We start from the raw sequence: 16,640 nt of genomic DNA, 5'->3' as shown, positions 1-16,640 counted from the left end.
ATGCAGGAAATATTGTCCCTCCACAGACCAGAAAAACTAAATTGATCGGTAGGGGTATAAAAAAATTAATTCACAGAATAAAGTAGTTTACAATTATGTTGATCAAGTGAGAATTACAATTCAGGTAATGAATCTGTTGGAGGCACTTTATTGGAGCCGTGATTAGTATTGATAAAAACCCTCTCTTGGCTCAGATCCAAGCCAGATCTTAACTTTCAGGACTACAAACGCAGCTGACAACACAAGTTTCTGAAGTCCCCGAAATGTAGAAAAATGTAATCATGAAGCAAGTGCTATTGGGTACAATACAGGCCCGAGGGAAAAATTATAGTAGAGCTTGCCACAGGATAGAAAGGAAAAGAGACACACTTTACTGTGCTCTGTGCAGATTATTGTTTACAGTGTGCAGCGTCAGCAAATAAGGAAAATAAATGTCCTGTAGATATCCCTTAGGAAGCAAGTTCCCTAGTTTACTAGTACCCCTTGGCTTTAAGCACAATAGATGAGTGCTCTTGTTATCAGGACACAAACACAATTCAGCCAAAGCATCCTGTCACTCTCCCGGTAACAAGATAAATGCTTGTTACCCTCTTAAAGCGCAAAGATAAAACACCCAGGCTGGTATCCATGTTCGAACACCTCTCATTTGGGCTTGTTGAGTCTGCTGCAGCTGACAGACACCGCAATCACAGCCTCGCTGAAAATACACACAGGTCTGGAGTTCACAAATCTCCAGGGAGTCGTGTTTAATTCATGAGAGAACCTAAAATGAGTCAGAAAGTGAGACCTTGTAACCCCTTTAATGTATTCAGCAAGGTTTTTCACAAGCTCTGTGTGTGGATGCGTGTTTGTGTGTGTGTGTGTGTGTGTGTGTGTGTGTGTGTGTGTGTGTGTGTGTGTGTGTGTGTGTGTGTGTGTGTGTGTGTGTGTGTGTGTGTGTGTCCTGCGCCTCTGCTGTCCGTCTGTCTGTCTTTTCCCTGCTCAGATGCCTGTCACGTCCTTCTGCCCTTTGCTTTGGACCATCAATGTCAACACTACATTCCTGTGTGGATCTGATTTGTGACGTGGTCCTCTCACTTCTCCGCGCTCGCCTTTGCATTCCCTTTCTCGCTTGTCAGTGATCAAATAGAGTAACATCAAAGACAGATGACAGAGAAATGTCAGATGTTTTTAAGGTCAGGAACCGGCGGAAAAAAAGGAATTTACCCATGTTCTTTTTGGTTGGTTGGTTACAAGGCACTGTGTATCCCTTGTTCTTTTAGTAAATTAAAAGTAGTCGATTTCTAAACAACACCCAGGGGCTTTATGAGTTAATTGCCTCTTGTGGGGCTCCAAAGGTGTTGTAAGATTACTGCTAAAATTAGGGCTTTATCTGAGGTTCGCCCCACATACTCACACCCCCACTCCCCTCTTTAACTACAGCAGTTGCTGTTATTAAATCCCACATCAGTCAGCAAACATTGGAAGTGTTCCTTTTCTACTTCTCCTGTCACTTTGGACCTCTCATAACAGATGTTTAAAAATACCTGTTTCGGGAGCAGAGAAATACTCATCACACGTCAGCACATCACCTAGATGCTCCAGTGGAGCTAAAAACAACCACAAAGATATTATGTAGACTAATTTTGTATTAGATTGAATGTAAAGTACAAGGGGAGACTGCATTTTCTGACAGTAAGTATTTATTTGTCTGTCTCCAGCTGATTAAGAAAGTAATGACTGCCTGTGATCTGAAGTTTGTTGCGGCCGTGGTGGAGCAGCGTGAGAGCAGTGTGTTTGTATAAAGAGAGTTGTGTATCTGTGTGTGCGTTTGGGCACATTTAGACTAAGCAACTGGCGATGATGGCAATAACAAGCCTTCTCTTTGGGAAAATGACACCATTAGAAACACTGCAGCTGAGCCTGCTTCATTGTACAGTCAAATTAGTCGACAGTGGACATTGGGTAATCTCCCATGTGATGTTAACAGCTAATCCCTTACTTAGGCCTTCGAACAGTAAAAATGCTGCACCTTTATCATCCTTTTAGTGTATTTGTATATGCTTTATCTGGGGACATACACAGCAAGGGTAATGTTTTTCTCTTATGATTGATCATAGTTGTACTTTGCAGTTAATTAAAAGGACGTCCAGATGGAACTAGCTTTTCCGGTTATGTATGTTTCATCTTTCATGTGAGTTTTCAGATTAACATCAAATATGAGTTAGGTTAGGGTTAGGGTTAGGGTTAGTTTGAGGCTTATTTTTTGGTCTTAGTTAGTATTTTTTAATCAGTAAAGATGTATTTTTACAGGGTAAGCTGCAAATGCATCGGCAGCCTGATTGCTCAGAAAAACGAGTATGTGTTAGAATTACCTATTGACACTACGGAAACAATGCCAATGGAAAGTTAATTAGGATACTTTGTCGTGGTGGACACACATATTAAATGCATCCATCCACTGAGAGCTAGTGTGAGAAAGAATACTTTCTATATTCTACTGGGATGGAGGTAGGCCGTTCACAAAAACACAAGACTTGCGACCAGGGGGTCCATTTTCGATACTGGTCCCAAAGTGTTGATGGGTTATTGTGAAGTTACGTTTGTGATGAGTTTATGTATCATCCTTAGTTTACGTTCTTATTTTAAGCCCAACTATGATGGTGGTGGTAGTGCGCTGAGGTCATGGTTATGTCACGTATTTCTGTGAGATCACGATGGTCATTAATGGTTGTTCATAGTCTAGCTTAAACCTGAATTTAAACTAGGCTACATTTTTTTTTTTGCTTCCTGGATGTGCTACTTTTTTGTACCGTATGCAAGTTATCACATCATAAGTCCCATTTGTGGTTAACTTTAGGCAATGAAAGCGCACATCCTGCCTTGCTAACATTTGCTAATTAGCACTAAACACAAAAATCGACAGAAGCTGGTGGCGATGTCGTAAATTTTGAGGGTCATGTCAGATGTCAGGGGATCAAAGATTTACAAATAACTGTCTCAGGACCAATGGTCAATAAAAGTCCACTGAATGAGAAGACAGGACTGTTTAATGATCTGTGGGTCAGATTTGTTATTTTAATGATTGACAGTTGTTCCACCGATCATGTGCAGCTATGGTGAAGCCACAAAATGAAGCTTTGATTATTGTCAATAGGCAACATGTTCAATTTTTCACATCAGCAGTAAACCTGAGATATTTCAAATGGGCATCTGTAGCAAATTTCATGGAAATCCATACAATAGTTGGCATGATATTTCAGCTTGGACCACACATCTCAACCCAATTATGGTGCTAGAGGAAAAGTCAATCACCATGGTCAGTAGGAGTCATCTTCTGGGGACCCAGTCTTGACCTAAGTGGTGGACCGTCCAAATGGCTGACTGATCGAAATTGTCGTCCCTCGAACCATCATGCTTACGGCATGGCTATAAAGTTAGATCATTATGTTGTTTAAAAAAATGTAATTGAGGCAGGCTGATTGATGTGCTCTCTAATGATACAAACATTACTGTCTTGGGACAGTTGAACTGAACAGTTTAAATGATGGTAAAATAATGAAAATTGGATTGATGACATCTGCTAATGGTTCCTTTTGATGAATGAAAGTAGAATACACTATGTGAATATGGATAATATTTTGCAGTTAGAATTTAGTCGTGATAATGTTTTTGAGGCAACACTTTTACCAGACCTCCACATTCTCGGTATCAGAGAGCTGTGTTATAGCCCCAGCAACCATTATTCTTAAGATTTATTTGTCTTGCATATGATTATCATTCATAAGTTGTTTTTTTGCATTGTGGGGATTTTCATAACTTCAGATAATTATTATAAAAGAGTACGGTCTCAAACAGCACAGTTTTTCACTGAGCAGACTCTTGTGAATTCTGCATTTCTTTTTTTTTTTTTTTTTTTTAAGTTGAACTCAAGAGCTTCCACCCACTTCCCTGTACAGTTTATACCAGTATAAAAAACCTTCACATAGGCTATTCAGGCAAAATATACAACCAATAAAAAACATTTGACGATTTGACCTTTTAGAGCTTTTAGTTCAAACTGCCCTTGTGGCTTTCTGTGGATCTCTTATTACACCGGCTGGCAAATATTGACATATTGACAAATTTGATCAATTTACATGACATGTAGAAAATAATATGCCTGAGGGAGTGGCACTATTCATCAACACAACACTATTTTTCAAAGAGGATGTGTAATTCAGATTGTTGAGGGTTGAAAGGTTGAAAGGCCTAGTGGATCAATCTTGTAAACATGTCGCTTTGAGGGCACTGTTGTTTTGACCTTTATTCTCGGTTGTATAAGTATATTATAATGTTGATTATCAATTAACTGAAGCTCAATGTGCTGCTGAAGGGTCAAACAAAATGACCACAATATTTTAAGTTTATTTTAATTGACCATTGTACTTCCTTTTTTGTCTCACAGGTGTTGAGCTTCAGTTGAGGATGGCAGGAGATTCACGAATCCTCATGGACCACAACATGGAGATAGGAGTCACACCTGCACAGGTAAAGATTACACATCCACTACTGCTCAAACACTGTACTGATCACAACGATTTCACCACAGCAGGGAGACAGACTGTGAGGGATGAGACGGATGAAGTGAGAGAGAGGTGGCATGCTGATGGGGGCTCATAGAGCGAGCGGAGGACAAAAAGGAGATGGAGAAGATCTAGAGATTTTTCCAAGACAGGACCATGTTTGTGAGAAAAGGAAACCAGACCGATTGCCTCCCACAAAACTGTGAATGAAGAGGATAAAAAAGCAGTTTGATTTACTATACATGCTATGTACATTATAGATTAAATAAACAGTAGAGATTATAGATCAAGTTCAATAAAATGAAACATAACCTGTGTCATAGTTCGCATAAATATATAGCTCAGTTGGCAGTGGGAATAGGGAAATAAAGAAGAGACACCCCACTCACTCTCAATAACGGATGGTGGAGTTGCACTGGTTATCCGTCCTGATTGCCCAGCTGATTGGAACTTGTGCTGTCTAACCAAGCGCAGTCACAAAGGCTCAAAGAGAGAAAACACACACCGTTTACTCCCGCCATGAAAAGAGAACTAATGAATTCATTTATCGACCATCACCCCCACAGACCTTATTGACTACAAAGGCCAAAGATTGGGTTGCATTCCTGGTGACAGCTTCATCCATCACTAAATTAGTCCAACCCTAAAGTATAGAAATAAACGGGCCTATTCCAGCTGTCTGTCATTACAAATGAGTGAAGTAGTGATTAACAACTATTTAAAAAGACAACAACTGTGTACATTAACTTCTGTTGTCAGTGGAAAGTGAAAATAATTAGTGGACTGACTCTGTTCTGAATCTATAATTGATCCAATATCCATGAGCACAGTTGGTAATAAGGGAGCCCATTGACATTTAGTGAATGCCTTGTCATCAAGCCACTAATTGCGATGCAGGTCAATGGGCATTGTCTTTCAATTCTTCTTTGTCAAAAGGTTCCTGAAATAGGGATCACTTCAAATCAATATCTGAAAACTCAATACTGCACATGCAGGCCTGACCGGGTGTGCATGTGCACAGGACAGCAGTGAAACAACACCTGACATCTAAAAGAAACCATCCTGAATAAAGCTGTCTGACAGACTTTATTGTCCAGGCCCTGCAATCAAATGCACCGAAGGGTATTGTAGTGTCCGAGATGTCCTTCCACAACTGAACTGGGAGAGTGATCGTGTATGTGATAGAGCAGAAGATCAGTCACTGTAACCACAATAGGACGTAACTTGTTTGGTGATGTGAGCATGACTCTAGAGAGAGATGGATCTCAGGTGTCCTCTTAGAAGCGAGAGATTCAGAGGGCACTGGAGCTGTTTTCTTGTCTCGACACAATGCATTTCAATTATCAACTCAGATTGGAAAGTGTCAGTGTGCTGCCAGATGTCCTTGGTGTGTTTGAAAGGTGACCTGGAACTTTGTCCTCCTGCATGTGTGTGACGCCCTGTCTGTATGTTTGAATGTCTCCAAATAGAAAGACAAGCAACTGCCCCCTGCAGGACTACAATGCCAGCCTGCGTGGTGGTCTTGGTTTTTCATAACCCTAAATGTTCTAAAACATACAATATTAGAGACCTACATCTATGTGCATGAAAGCCGGTTTCCAGATAAGCACAATATGTGTGCCAAGGCATATGCCAATCTTTTTGAGGATGCCATAAGGGTGTATTGGGGGGGGGGGGGGGATCTATTCCTATCCAGGCCTGCCAATGTCCCATGGGGTGCTAGGGGGAGGGAACACAGGGGACGGGGAGGGAGGCAGGGCACAGCTGTGGAGCCAGATCGCCTCGCTGGAGCTGGGCCAACATAGACAAAGACCTGGGCGTCCTTGTGTTCTCGTTGTGTCCTTACTCTCTCTCTCTCTACCTCTATATGTGTGCATACACCGACACCTACAATGTCATTGTGGAGTAGCACAGAGCAGTGACTTTATAACGGTTAGTAATTTTATTTGCCGCCATGCCAGAAGCACAGAGCAGTGTGCTTTTGCAAAGGCTGAAAGAAAATCTCATTAAAAAGGGTTAACACCTACATCCCCTAGTACAAACTCAATATAGCTTTAGAGAAAATATTAATGAAAAGAAATCGGGAGAAACAATAAAGTAGGCTACAATAAAGTAAACCCATGTGGAAAAAACATAAATTGCTACTGTTCTCTCTCCCTCTTTCTTTCTGTCCCTATTTCTGCTTGCCTTCTTTTCCTCTCCTCCTTTCCCTTGCATCTCTCTCTCTCTCTCTCTCTATCGTTTCTCTAGGTGAAGAAGCTTCCTAAACACTTGCGGGAGGCTCAGATCTCGACTGAGCGAACCCACCTGATTTCCGACCCGGCCAAGAAGCCACGTCAACGATACGTGCAGAAGGACGGCAAGTGCAACGTTCATCATGGAAACGTGCAAGAGACCTACCGATACCTCAGTGACTTGTTCACTACGCTGGTGGACCTACGCTGGCGTCTTAGTCTCTTTATTTTCACCTTGGTCTATGTAGTAAACTGGCTTTTCTTTGGCTTTCTGTGGTGGCTGATAGCGCTCATCCGTGGGGATCTGGTGCATGCTGATGAGGAGGGCTGGACCCCCTGTGTGGAGAACCTCAACAGTTTTGTCTCAGCCTTCCTCTTCTCCATTGAAACAGAGACCACCATTGGGTACGGTTATCGTGTAATCACAGAGAAATGCCCTGAGGGTATCATTCTGCTTTTGGTGCAGGCCATCTTGGGTTCCATTGTTAACGCCATGATGGTGGGCTGCATGTTTGTCAAGATCTCACAGCCAAAGAACCGCGCCGAGACCCTCATGTTCTCGCACAAAGCTGTCATATCGGTGCGAGACAACAAGATGTGCCTGATGTTTCGGGTGGGAGACCTGAGGAACTCTCACATCGTGGAGGCGTCGATCCGAGCAAAGCTGATCCGCTCGCAGCAGACCAAGGAGGGGGAGTTCATCCCGCTCAACCAGACTGACATCAACATCGGCTTTGACACGGGAGACGACCGTCTTTTCCTGGTGTCGCCCCTGATCATCTCTCACGAGATCAACGAGAAGAGCCCCTTCTGGGAGATGACGCTGACGCAAATGGAGAAGGAGGAGTTCGAGATTGTGGTCATCCTTGAAGGCATGGTCGAGGCCACAGGTATGAAGCAGCGGGGGGTTGATAAGGGGAAGCGGGAAAGGTGGAATGGAAGGACACATGGATGATGTGTGGATTGATCGTGAGAGACAGAGATTGATGAAATGTTGGATGCAGGAAGTGCGCTGAGTGGGAGGGATGGGAAGATGGATAAATGGATGGAAAGAGAGAAGAGGTTTACATGGAAAAATGAATTGCTTTTCAGAGAGGAAGGGCAGTATCAAGTACCTGTAAATGCTGCAGATTGCAAAAGACAAAATGTAATGGGTGGAAAGACAGAGAGACTAACTCAAAAGATAATAAACTCTTTAAGTGAGACATAAATAATATTAATGAAGTCTTAATGGAGATCCTATTATTCCAACAATTTCTTAAAAGCTGACAAATGTTTCCTTCATTACTCATTCAACTGCAGTTGTTGTCTTCATCACCATACAATTTCTACATTTTTTTTATTATTTGTTTGTATCCTGCATTTCCACTTTTGCTACTTCAAGGTTATGTCTTTGATATTGTGTATTTCAAAATGAGTGAAGTGTAGCTACCCACACTGCTGGTTTGTGTTTTGGGTAAAGGCCAAGCAGCCCTGAAAAGTGCTCCAGGCTGGTTACATTTAGGAGGCAGACGTGACCCGGTATTTCTGTAAGTTCCACAAAGCTCCTATTTCCCAGACTGAGACAGTGTTCAAGGCCGCAAGAGAAAATGTAGTATCTTTAACTCAACAATGGTTTTCCTACAAAGACACAAAGTACGATTTTCAAAGCTAGTGTTTATCTTTTTTTTTATTTTACAACATGACGGACCACATAGCTTGCTGTGTATAACCTCTTCTAATGTGTTTACTATGGCGTATTAGCTAAATCAAGTATTGTTTATATGCCATAGTTACAATGTTATTTGCCTTTTTACAAAGACTTATAACAATAGACCCATTTTAAAAACAATGCATTATACATGTTACTAACCTACTTAATTGATAATCATCATAACTTGCATCAGTAAATGAGACAAACTGGTTGATTAGGAGCATTTTGTCTTGTGTACACAACAGTATTTTTTAAAAACATACAATGAACAAACCACTGAGCTCCCTAATGCGATCAGGCACCGCTTTGCATGCATCTAAACATTTCTGCTCTATTTCATTTTTGATATTTTTTATTTATTTCATTTTCTTTTTTCATCCTCCAAAGCACCAGTAGTCATCATGCTTCCTGTTCACGCTGCTGGGTACTTGACTCAGGCATTAGATCACCTTTCGCTTCACCGGCAGAGACCGTGGCATCATGCGAGGGGCTATGTCGTCACCGTCCTATGTCGTCACCGTCCTTGACCGCTAGACAACAGACCAATCCGACCATCCAGTAGTCCTCCCCCTACTTCCTTTCCCCTGTTAACCTTAAAGAGACTTGTTAAACAGGTCACAGAGTGTAAGCCGGGGTATTCTAGGATAGCTCAATGGACAGTATTTCTTTACCCTTTTTATTGCTTTTGCCATCTTAACATTAATGTTCTAATTTTGTCTTCAGCTTTAAGAAGCACATGTATAATAGATTGCACTTGACACACATGTTGAAGTCAGGATGGTACTAACAAAAAAGACAACACCCTAAACCAGTGGGGTTTAATTAAAGCATGTAATAAGTACTTTTCATTGATGATAATCGTTTCTTTTCAAAAATGTCCTCAGGTTACAAACATTAAAAAGCATGCCTGAGTTAACACCCCCACATCTTGTTTTAAAAGTGATGAGTCTGCTGTCAGTGTAGTTATGTATCAAAGAATAAGTGGCCAATGCTGTGATATACAAAACATATTTATCTTAATCTAATTCAACATGAAAGAATATTAATATTCTTAAATCTCCAGGAATAATGCCAGGGGACAGATCCAGTACAAACATCATGTAATATTTTTTTTCAAATTGGTGAATAAACATTTATTGCTCATATGAAGCAATAATTAATATCTCATAAACTCAATGAAATGGAGATTAAAATCAGCATCTTATGATGTTCATGAATGTATCATGCTTTATTTACCCTGGAGTAAAAACTCACTATTAATCAAAAAATATTTACCAAAACATGAGTAACCGAGTTTGGAAGTGACAGATGAGTGGGTGGTGAAATGGCATCATTTTCTCTATAATGGCCAGCCATCGCTTGCTTTCTCCGTTGAGACACATCTGTGGTTTTAAGCATAACTGTGAGTCAGGCTCTGTTAAACACTAACAGCATTGTTTCCCAGCAACTCCCACAGCATTTTGGAATAAAAAGTAAAACTAAATGATGACTTGCTAAAGAACTTTCTGCCATCATACTTGATAACACAGCTCAACTGCTCTAATGGAAATGCATAAATGGAGACAATATATTTAATAACATTCCCTCAGTTAATGAATGCAGAACAGATGTCATGGACAAATGTCACAACACTATAAAAGTATGCAGTCAAATCTCATATTCATATAAGTTTGATATATCATAATTATCCTCTTTATCATTAAACTATATGTATTAGAATGTGTATTTTTCTGAATATCAAAAGCCACCTAGTCTCTCATAGCCAGATTTATCTTCACAGCAATGTGTTAGCACTAAAGACAGGTCTGGCTCCACACATTATCATTCCGCAATTTGGAAAAAACGCTGTGGCTTGTTTGTATTTCTTTAAAGCTGTAGTCTGGAGGCTCTACCACCAGGGTGTGACAAGGTGTTCTACATAAAGTGATTAGAATGTGATTCGTGGGTTTCTACACCTGCCATTACAGTTGAAACCTGTATGCTCTGATGTAGGTCCTTTATACCGAAGCTATAACAAAAAGTGTCATCTGCATAGAACAAATACACCAAATTGTGCAGTAAAAAAATATTTGGGTGTAGATAAAAAGTGATTTTAAAAAGTAACATGCAAATTTTACAGAATGCAAAATATGTTTTTATTTTTTATTTTAAATGGATTCAATTTACCAACCCATCTGAACATTTTATTTTATAGGACAAATACAAGAATATCAAATAATGGAAAGCTTCAATCTATTAATAAAGTGCAGTTTGGTGCCCAGTGGTTTTGTATATGCTATTATAAGAAATACATTTTTGTCATCAGCAACCATCCCTTTTTTAAACATTTTAGTGTTTAAACAAATAGATTAAATAGTAAGGCATTTATTAGATGGGAACTAAATTGCATTCTGTGTTATTATAGCTGTCTACAAATAGCCGAAGGATCCCTAGACCCCTTGATGTTTATTCCCCCTGCCAATTTATTTTCCATATCTAATCTTTGTTGTAGACTTCTTCTATATAGTTAGTTAACTTACTTTTAAACACGTGATTATGCTGCAGTTTATTGTAACGTTTCTTGCACATGTTCTTTTGTGCCAGAGGCCCAGTCATATGCGTCAGTGTTGCCGACAACAAACCTTGTTTTCATTATTGAAGTGTCTCTGAAGATAGCAGATTTATGCCGCTTTGTCCCCTGTTCCCTTGCAAATTATTTATATAATAAATAATGCCTGCTCTATGCCATCATGTAAGTATGAAAATATTTAGCTTCAACAAAAGCAGTCGGGATGAAATTTCAGATACACTGTAGCTGCTGATTATCTGTTACCAATATATATTTATATACCAGGCCCAGCCAATGTCATACAGTTAGAGAGCCACATTTCCATAAGTTTAAATCCCCCAGTTCTGGAACTGCAGTTCAAGCATAGACTGTACTTGTACTTGGTAGCTGCTGTTTGCATGTTTGTGTAAGGTTTCATACTTTACAAATTAAACCTGCATGCGTACAGGCTTGGTCCAGATTTGCATTTTCAACAAAATACTGACAATAGTCCAGACTTTAATGTCATTTTGTGCCCTCTGGTCTTCCACATTGTCCTTGGAGTTTTAACCAGATTGAATCTTTTTCACATTTAGAAGAGCACATGCAAAAGACCTTGCCATATTAAAAATCATTAGCTTTATGTAACTGAGGTTCTTATTTTTTTTATTTTGGCCTAAACCACACTTCTAACAATTGAATGATGATATGTTACAGGCTAGATGTGTTCTAACACAAAATTGTCAACGACAAAATGTTTTGTATTTACACGGCAGACATAAATTATATTTGACATTTAGGCTCTGACCTTGTCACAGCCTGGATAAGTCAAGCTAAACTCAGCAGAGACTGGAGAGTGGCGATAAAGCCTTTTCCTCTAGGGGGAGGTCTAAAGGTGGATGCTGGTGGGATTTCAGAAGCCCATATCAAGTGCTTAATAGGAGGCAGCAGCAGTTACACCTGCAATGACATTCTGACATTCAAGCAAAGGTGTGACTAATAACATGAATGATGGCCATTTTCCATTTTGGTGTGCCAGTAAGCCAGTGTAACACCACAACCCAAAAACTGACACACCTAAATGGAAAGCCACCAGTATGGAGTTATTAAATACACCTCAATGTCTGTTGTGAGAAAGTCGTGCTGGTAACAGAGCGTGGACTTCATTGTTTCCTCTTCGCCACGCACACATTTATATTCAAAGATCATGTTTATTCTGTTTGCTAATTTGAGTGGAAAAGTGTTCTGCTCGCTCTGATTGCTAAGGTGACTGTCATGCTTAGCTCTGGCCTGGGTGATGCAAATATTTATATCAACAAAAGAGGAGCCCTGCAGAAAAGGTTCGGAATCCACTCTGCTAAGCTGTGTGTGTGTTCACATGATTTGGAAAGATAGTTTTTGCAATGCAAGAAGCTACTAAACTAGTACCCTTGTTTGCTTAATGTTTTTTGCCGAAGTTCTGGTGGAAAACCACGGTTGTTAGTTTAGTAATGAAAAAAAATAAAATAATGAAAATGTAAAATAAATACAGGACAAAACAGGCGTTTCTGTGTCTGCATGGCAGGATGTTTTGTTCATGTGCTGGTGTTCAGATGTGTAGTAAAATCGGTTGTCGTGAAAAGAATAATGTGAATTCTGTTAGATTTTTTATTTAAATGGCTGCTGCTCATCTGCGAACTCTCATGTCTTGAAGCACATGAACACATCACAGCACAAGTGTCTCCTACGCACAGTGCAGCCTGCAGCACACTTTTTCAACCAACTTTTTAACATAAAGCAGGTATTTTTTTTATAAGAGATGCAAGAGGGAAGGGCCAATTCACTTCTTTGGAGCCAAGCGCTTAGCAACACAGGAAAGCGGGACACATTACCATACATCCTTTGCTTCTGTTGGTAATGAAAAAAGGAAAGTCTGCAGTATTTTAATAGCTGTATACGAAAAATGTATGTGTTCATGTGGAGTTGTACATTTTGTTTTTGTATTTGGGATTTTCTGTCTCAGTCCTCCTTAATATGACATCCAGGAATAGTAAGTAAAAGCAACTAAATTGTGACAAAACCTTAATGTAATGAAATACTAATCGGACAAGATACTAATAGATCTCCACACCACAACTTTATGTATTTGGACTCCAAAGTAATAGCTAAACTAAGAATTTAAACACATCAAACATTATTCTGTCACCGTTAACAGACACTATAGAAAATCCTTCTCATACTGACTGAAAGACATTTTATTGTCTTTGATGATCCAGTCACAGAAATAACAAACATTTCACAAGTTAAATGTGGAAACTGGGCCACTCATATCCAGAGGGAATGCTGATGAAAAGGTGCATAAGCCCCACCTTCCACCGTGTCATTGTGACAACATGTCAGTTTGGCATCTACATCTATTTTAGAGCACATGCTTGATGTTATTGGTGATGTTATGCATTTACAGATAGACAGAACATTATGTAACTCAACAGCTGGTTGATCAAAGCATCTATGGGGAGACAGATGTTTCCTGTTTAAAGTGATACTCCACCCAAAATATGTCCTTCTCACCTCCCATAGGCCTGAAGGGTAGCTGTCCAAAATGTGTTGCAGGGTTAACTTAGGATCACTGTAAGAGCTATTAGCCTAAAAAGTCAAACAAGAGCATGGAAAATAACAATCATATGTCTCCTTAAGAAGCTGAAAGTTTCAAAGTTTTAATGAAGTTACTAGGTGAGAGTGGGAAGGACAGTGCCAGCTTGTGATTAGCTTAGCATGACATTGCCTAAATAAAATGCAATTTTGTAGTGTTTAGGAAAAATTCGCAATTTGCATGTTATCATTTATTTTCCTATTTGCTACCGTATGAATTAGCCTATTGTAATACTGCCAGTTTATCACACTTGCGTGCATACAGTGGTTGAGAATTAAGAAGAAATTTGGAAATTATCATTGGACCAAGGCAATGTCAATATATAGCCTCTTTCTCATTCCATACTCGTCACATATGAAAGCTTGGTCAGGACCAATTGGCGTCAGGATTAAAATTACGTAACCAGTAAATCACGTAGCCTACGTTACATAACATAAATTAAGAACATTACGAAAGGATTCCGATCAGAATCACAAAAGAAAGAATGAAAAGATATTTAGTATATGATAATAAAATTTAGTAATGGTTTATTGCAACCAATTACTCTTTTTTTGTATTTTCCCCCTCAAAAATAGGAGTACCAAGCTCCCCTGTCTGGCTCAGACTCCTCTGGTATAGGACTAGTTAGTTAGGTAGTATGTCGCACATGTAGCGTTGTCTGTCTACCTTTCTTCGGTACCTTTCACCTTTCTTCACATTTCAGGCAGGCAATTGTTAGCCCTTAAATAGCTGTGTGCACATGTTTCTCAAATATTTATTTTACATCTTGTTTATGCTAATGTGGAAACGTGAATCCACAAGAGAGAAGATAGTGGCTAGCTTGTTTGACGCTAATAAGGGTGCATATTGTTAAATCCTCCACTAAATCCTAAGATTCATACTTTACAGTAACAATGGGCCATTACGTCTGTGATTTATTGTGTGTTATGTAATTCTTGTTCAGTATTTATTTCTTAATGTTTGTTCCACAATAAGCCATTAGCTGCATGCAGGTCAGCTTTTCTTGCTAAATATTTTTCATTGTAGGAAAAGACAGATGTAATTAATAACAGTAATGATGACTGGGTTCGGATATTGTGCATGCTGCCCAACTACAAAGGGTTAGTCATACTTAATGGAACAGGGCCATCATCAATATTGATAACACATTTGACACCTACAAACCAACTTGTTTCCAAAAAAAGATATGTGCAATGTGTGGGAATTCATATCTGACACTACCAACACAGTTTATCAATAGGTTTAGTAAAAATGTACAGTGAAGTTGTGCCTTTAGCAAATGCATTACTAAAAGCCAAGTCTTTCCCTCTTTCAGTAACTGGAATACAAATGTGAAAATGTGTTTTACTGACTTGAAAGACACCTCTGAAAATAAATATTGACATTTAATTTACCACCCAACAGCTCATACCTTTTACTATTAGATATTTGGTGTTTCACACATTATTGCTTTCACAGCCATGATGGAAACACTGTGCAGGTCTTGACCCTTTCACAGTTGTTTACAGTTCTTGTATAACCATGAATCATTTGCAGACTCTCTCTATTTCTCCCTTCACCTCTTTCCATCTGTGTTTGTGTGTGTCTGTCTGTGTGTGCATGTGGACACATACATCTATTCACACCTGTGACAGGGATGACGTGTCAGGCCCGAAGTTCCTACCTGGACACGGAGGTGCTTTGGGGCTACCGCTTCACACCGGTTCTCTCCCTGGAAAAGGGCTTCTACGAGGTCGACTACAACAACTTCCACGAAGTCTATGAGACCAACACCCCCACCTGCAGCGCCAAGGAGCTAGCTGCTAAGCTGCGGGATGCGCCACTATTGCCTCAGCTTTCACTCCTCAGCCCTGACCCCAAATCCCATAGTACTTTTGACGCCCTAAACCGCCTGTCCGAACGGGACCCACTCAGCCCAGATGAGGACAAGGAGGAGAGAGATTCAGGGGGTGACAGAGGAGAGACCAATGGTTCAGCTGCTGCTCTGGAGGATCCGCCCCTTGCTGATGGACTGCCTGACTGATGTGACTGACGGACACATCAGCTAAAAACCCCTGGAGAGACTGGACATGAGGACAGGACAATATAATGCTTCATTTAGTCAACGGCCAGCTTGTTCCTTTGCAACGCTCGGAGATACAAGACATCCGTCTCCAGCCCCCGACTCATGCAATACTCCTCTACTAGAGTGTCAATCTATAGTATAGATTGGTTTTGTAGACACGTAAGTACGCATACACAGACACACACGTACAGTATCTATATCTACACTAAAAGGTCGGTGGTCGGATTGTCTTTTTATAATCGTAACGACCACTTACTGCTCTAACAGCTGTAAGTTGTATTATGTAAACTTGAGCTGAAACTGGTAGCCATGACAGAGTACCGTGGGCTTATTATGGATACCCCAGTATTTTCATTTAAGAGTGTGTTGATTCAGCTTCATTTGAACAGAATCACTCTCATAACACAGCTAACGTGTCTGACAGCAGCTTCTGAGTGATAATGGAACCTTGTTATTGACGTTTTGGGTTTTTTATGTGGGAGATTAATATTTCCTTTTTCTGTCAGTGTTATTATTCTATGTCAGAAACCCAATTCACCAAGGGGGAAATGCATAAGGCTTCTAGTTTGCATTGGCAAGAGAAAACAATCGAACATTTTCTTTGAAAGGCAATGTGTAATAGCAACTACTATCCAATTTTCCGTTATTTGGTCACACTTTCTTCATTCGTAAATACACTTATTGTGTGTCTGATAGTCTCCCCAAACCTACTGGGTGCTTTGACCCAAAATAAACCAGCTAGTACCTCATTTCATACTCATTTTCAGGGTTTTGAAATAAACAATAAGAACCAGGAAAATGCCGGTAAAAAGCTGTTTATCTTACTGAATGATTATTTTGAAACTGATTAAACATTTAATTCCCCTTTCCGCTGCATCAACTAAAACATTAATTCCATGCCCTTTTCTTGGGATGTAAAGCACAATTTCCCATGAGGTGACACAC

The 16,640-nt window shown here is 39.9% G+C and overlaps 1 protein-coding gene across 1 annotated transcript; it reads left to right on the top strand.

Moving 5' to 3' along the window:
• The first annotated feature begins 4,431 nt into the window (after nucleotides 1-4,431).
• Nucleotides 4,432-15,653, top strand: kcnj5 (potassium inwardly rectifying channel subfamily J member 5). The gene is made up of 3 exons (XM_054625113.1): nucleotides 4,432-4,509; nucleotides 6,795-7,668; nucleotides 15,265-15,653. The coding sequence occupies exons 1-3, from the start codon at nucleotides 4,447-4,449 to the stop codon at nucleotides 15,651-15,653; spliced, it is 1,326 nt and encodes a 441-aa protein (XP_054481088.1). The 5' UTR covers nucleotides 4,432-4,446.
• Nucleotides 15,654-16,640: the final 987 nt, after the last annotated feature.

This window comes from Anoplopoma fimbria, chromosome 1 (genome assembly GCF_027596085.1).
Source record: "Anoplopoma fimbria isolate UVic2021 breed Golden Eagle Sablefish chromosome 1, Afim_UVic_2022, whole genome shotgun sequence".
NCBI lineage: Eukaryota > Metazoa > Chordata > Actinopteri > Perciformes > Anoplopomatidae > Anoplopoma > Anoplopoma fimbria.
Note: the sequence above shows the minus strand (reverse complement) of the source record. Positions and strands in the feature narration are given on the sequence as shown.

What these genes read in the sequence shown, in the direction of transcription:
- kcnj5 (XM_054625113.1), top strand. Translation starts at nt 4,447, where the DNA reads ATGGCAGGAGATTCACGAATCCTCATGGACCACAACATGGAGATAGGA. An exon ending in TAGGAGTCACACCTGCACAG is followed by an intron (nt 4,510 to 6,794) that starts GTAAAGATTACA and finishes TCGTTTCTCTAG; the next exon opens with GTGAAGAAGCTTCCTAAACA. An exon ending in AGGCATGGTCGAGGCCACAG is followed by an intron (nt 7,669 to 15,264) that starts GTATGAAGCAGC and finishes CACCTGTGACAG; the next exon opens with GGATGACGTGTCAGGCCCGA.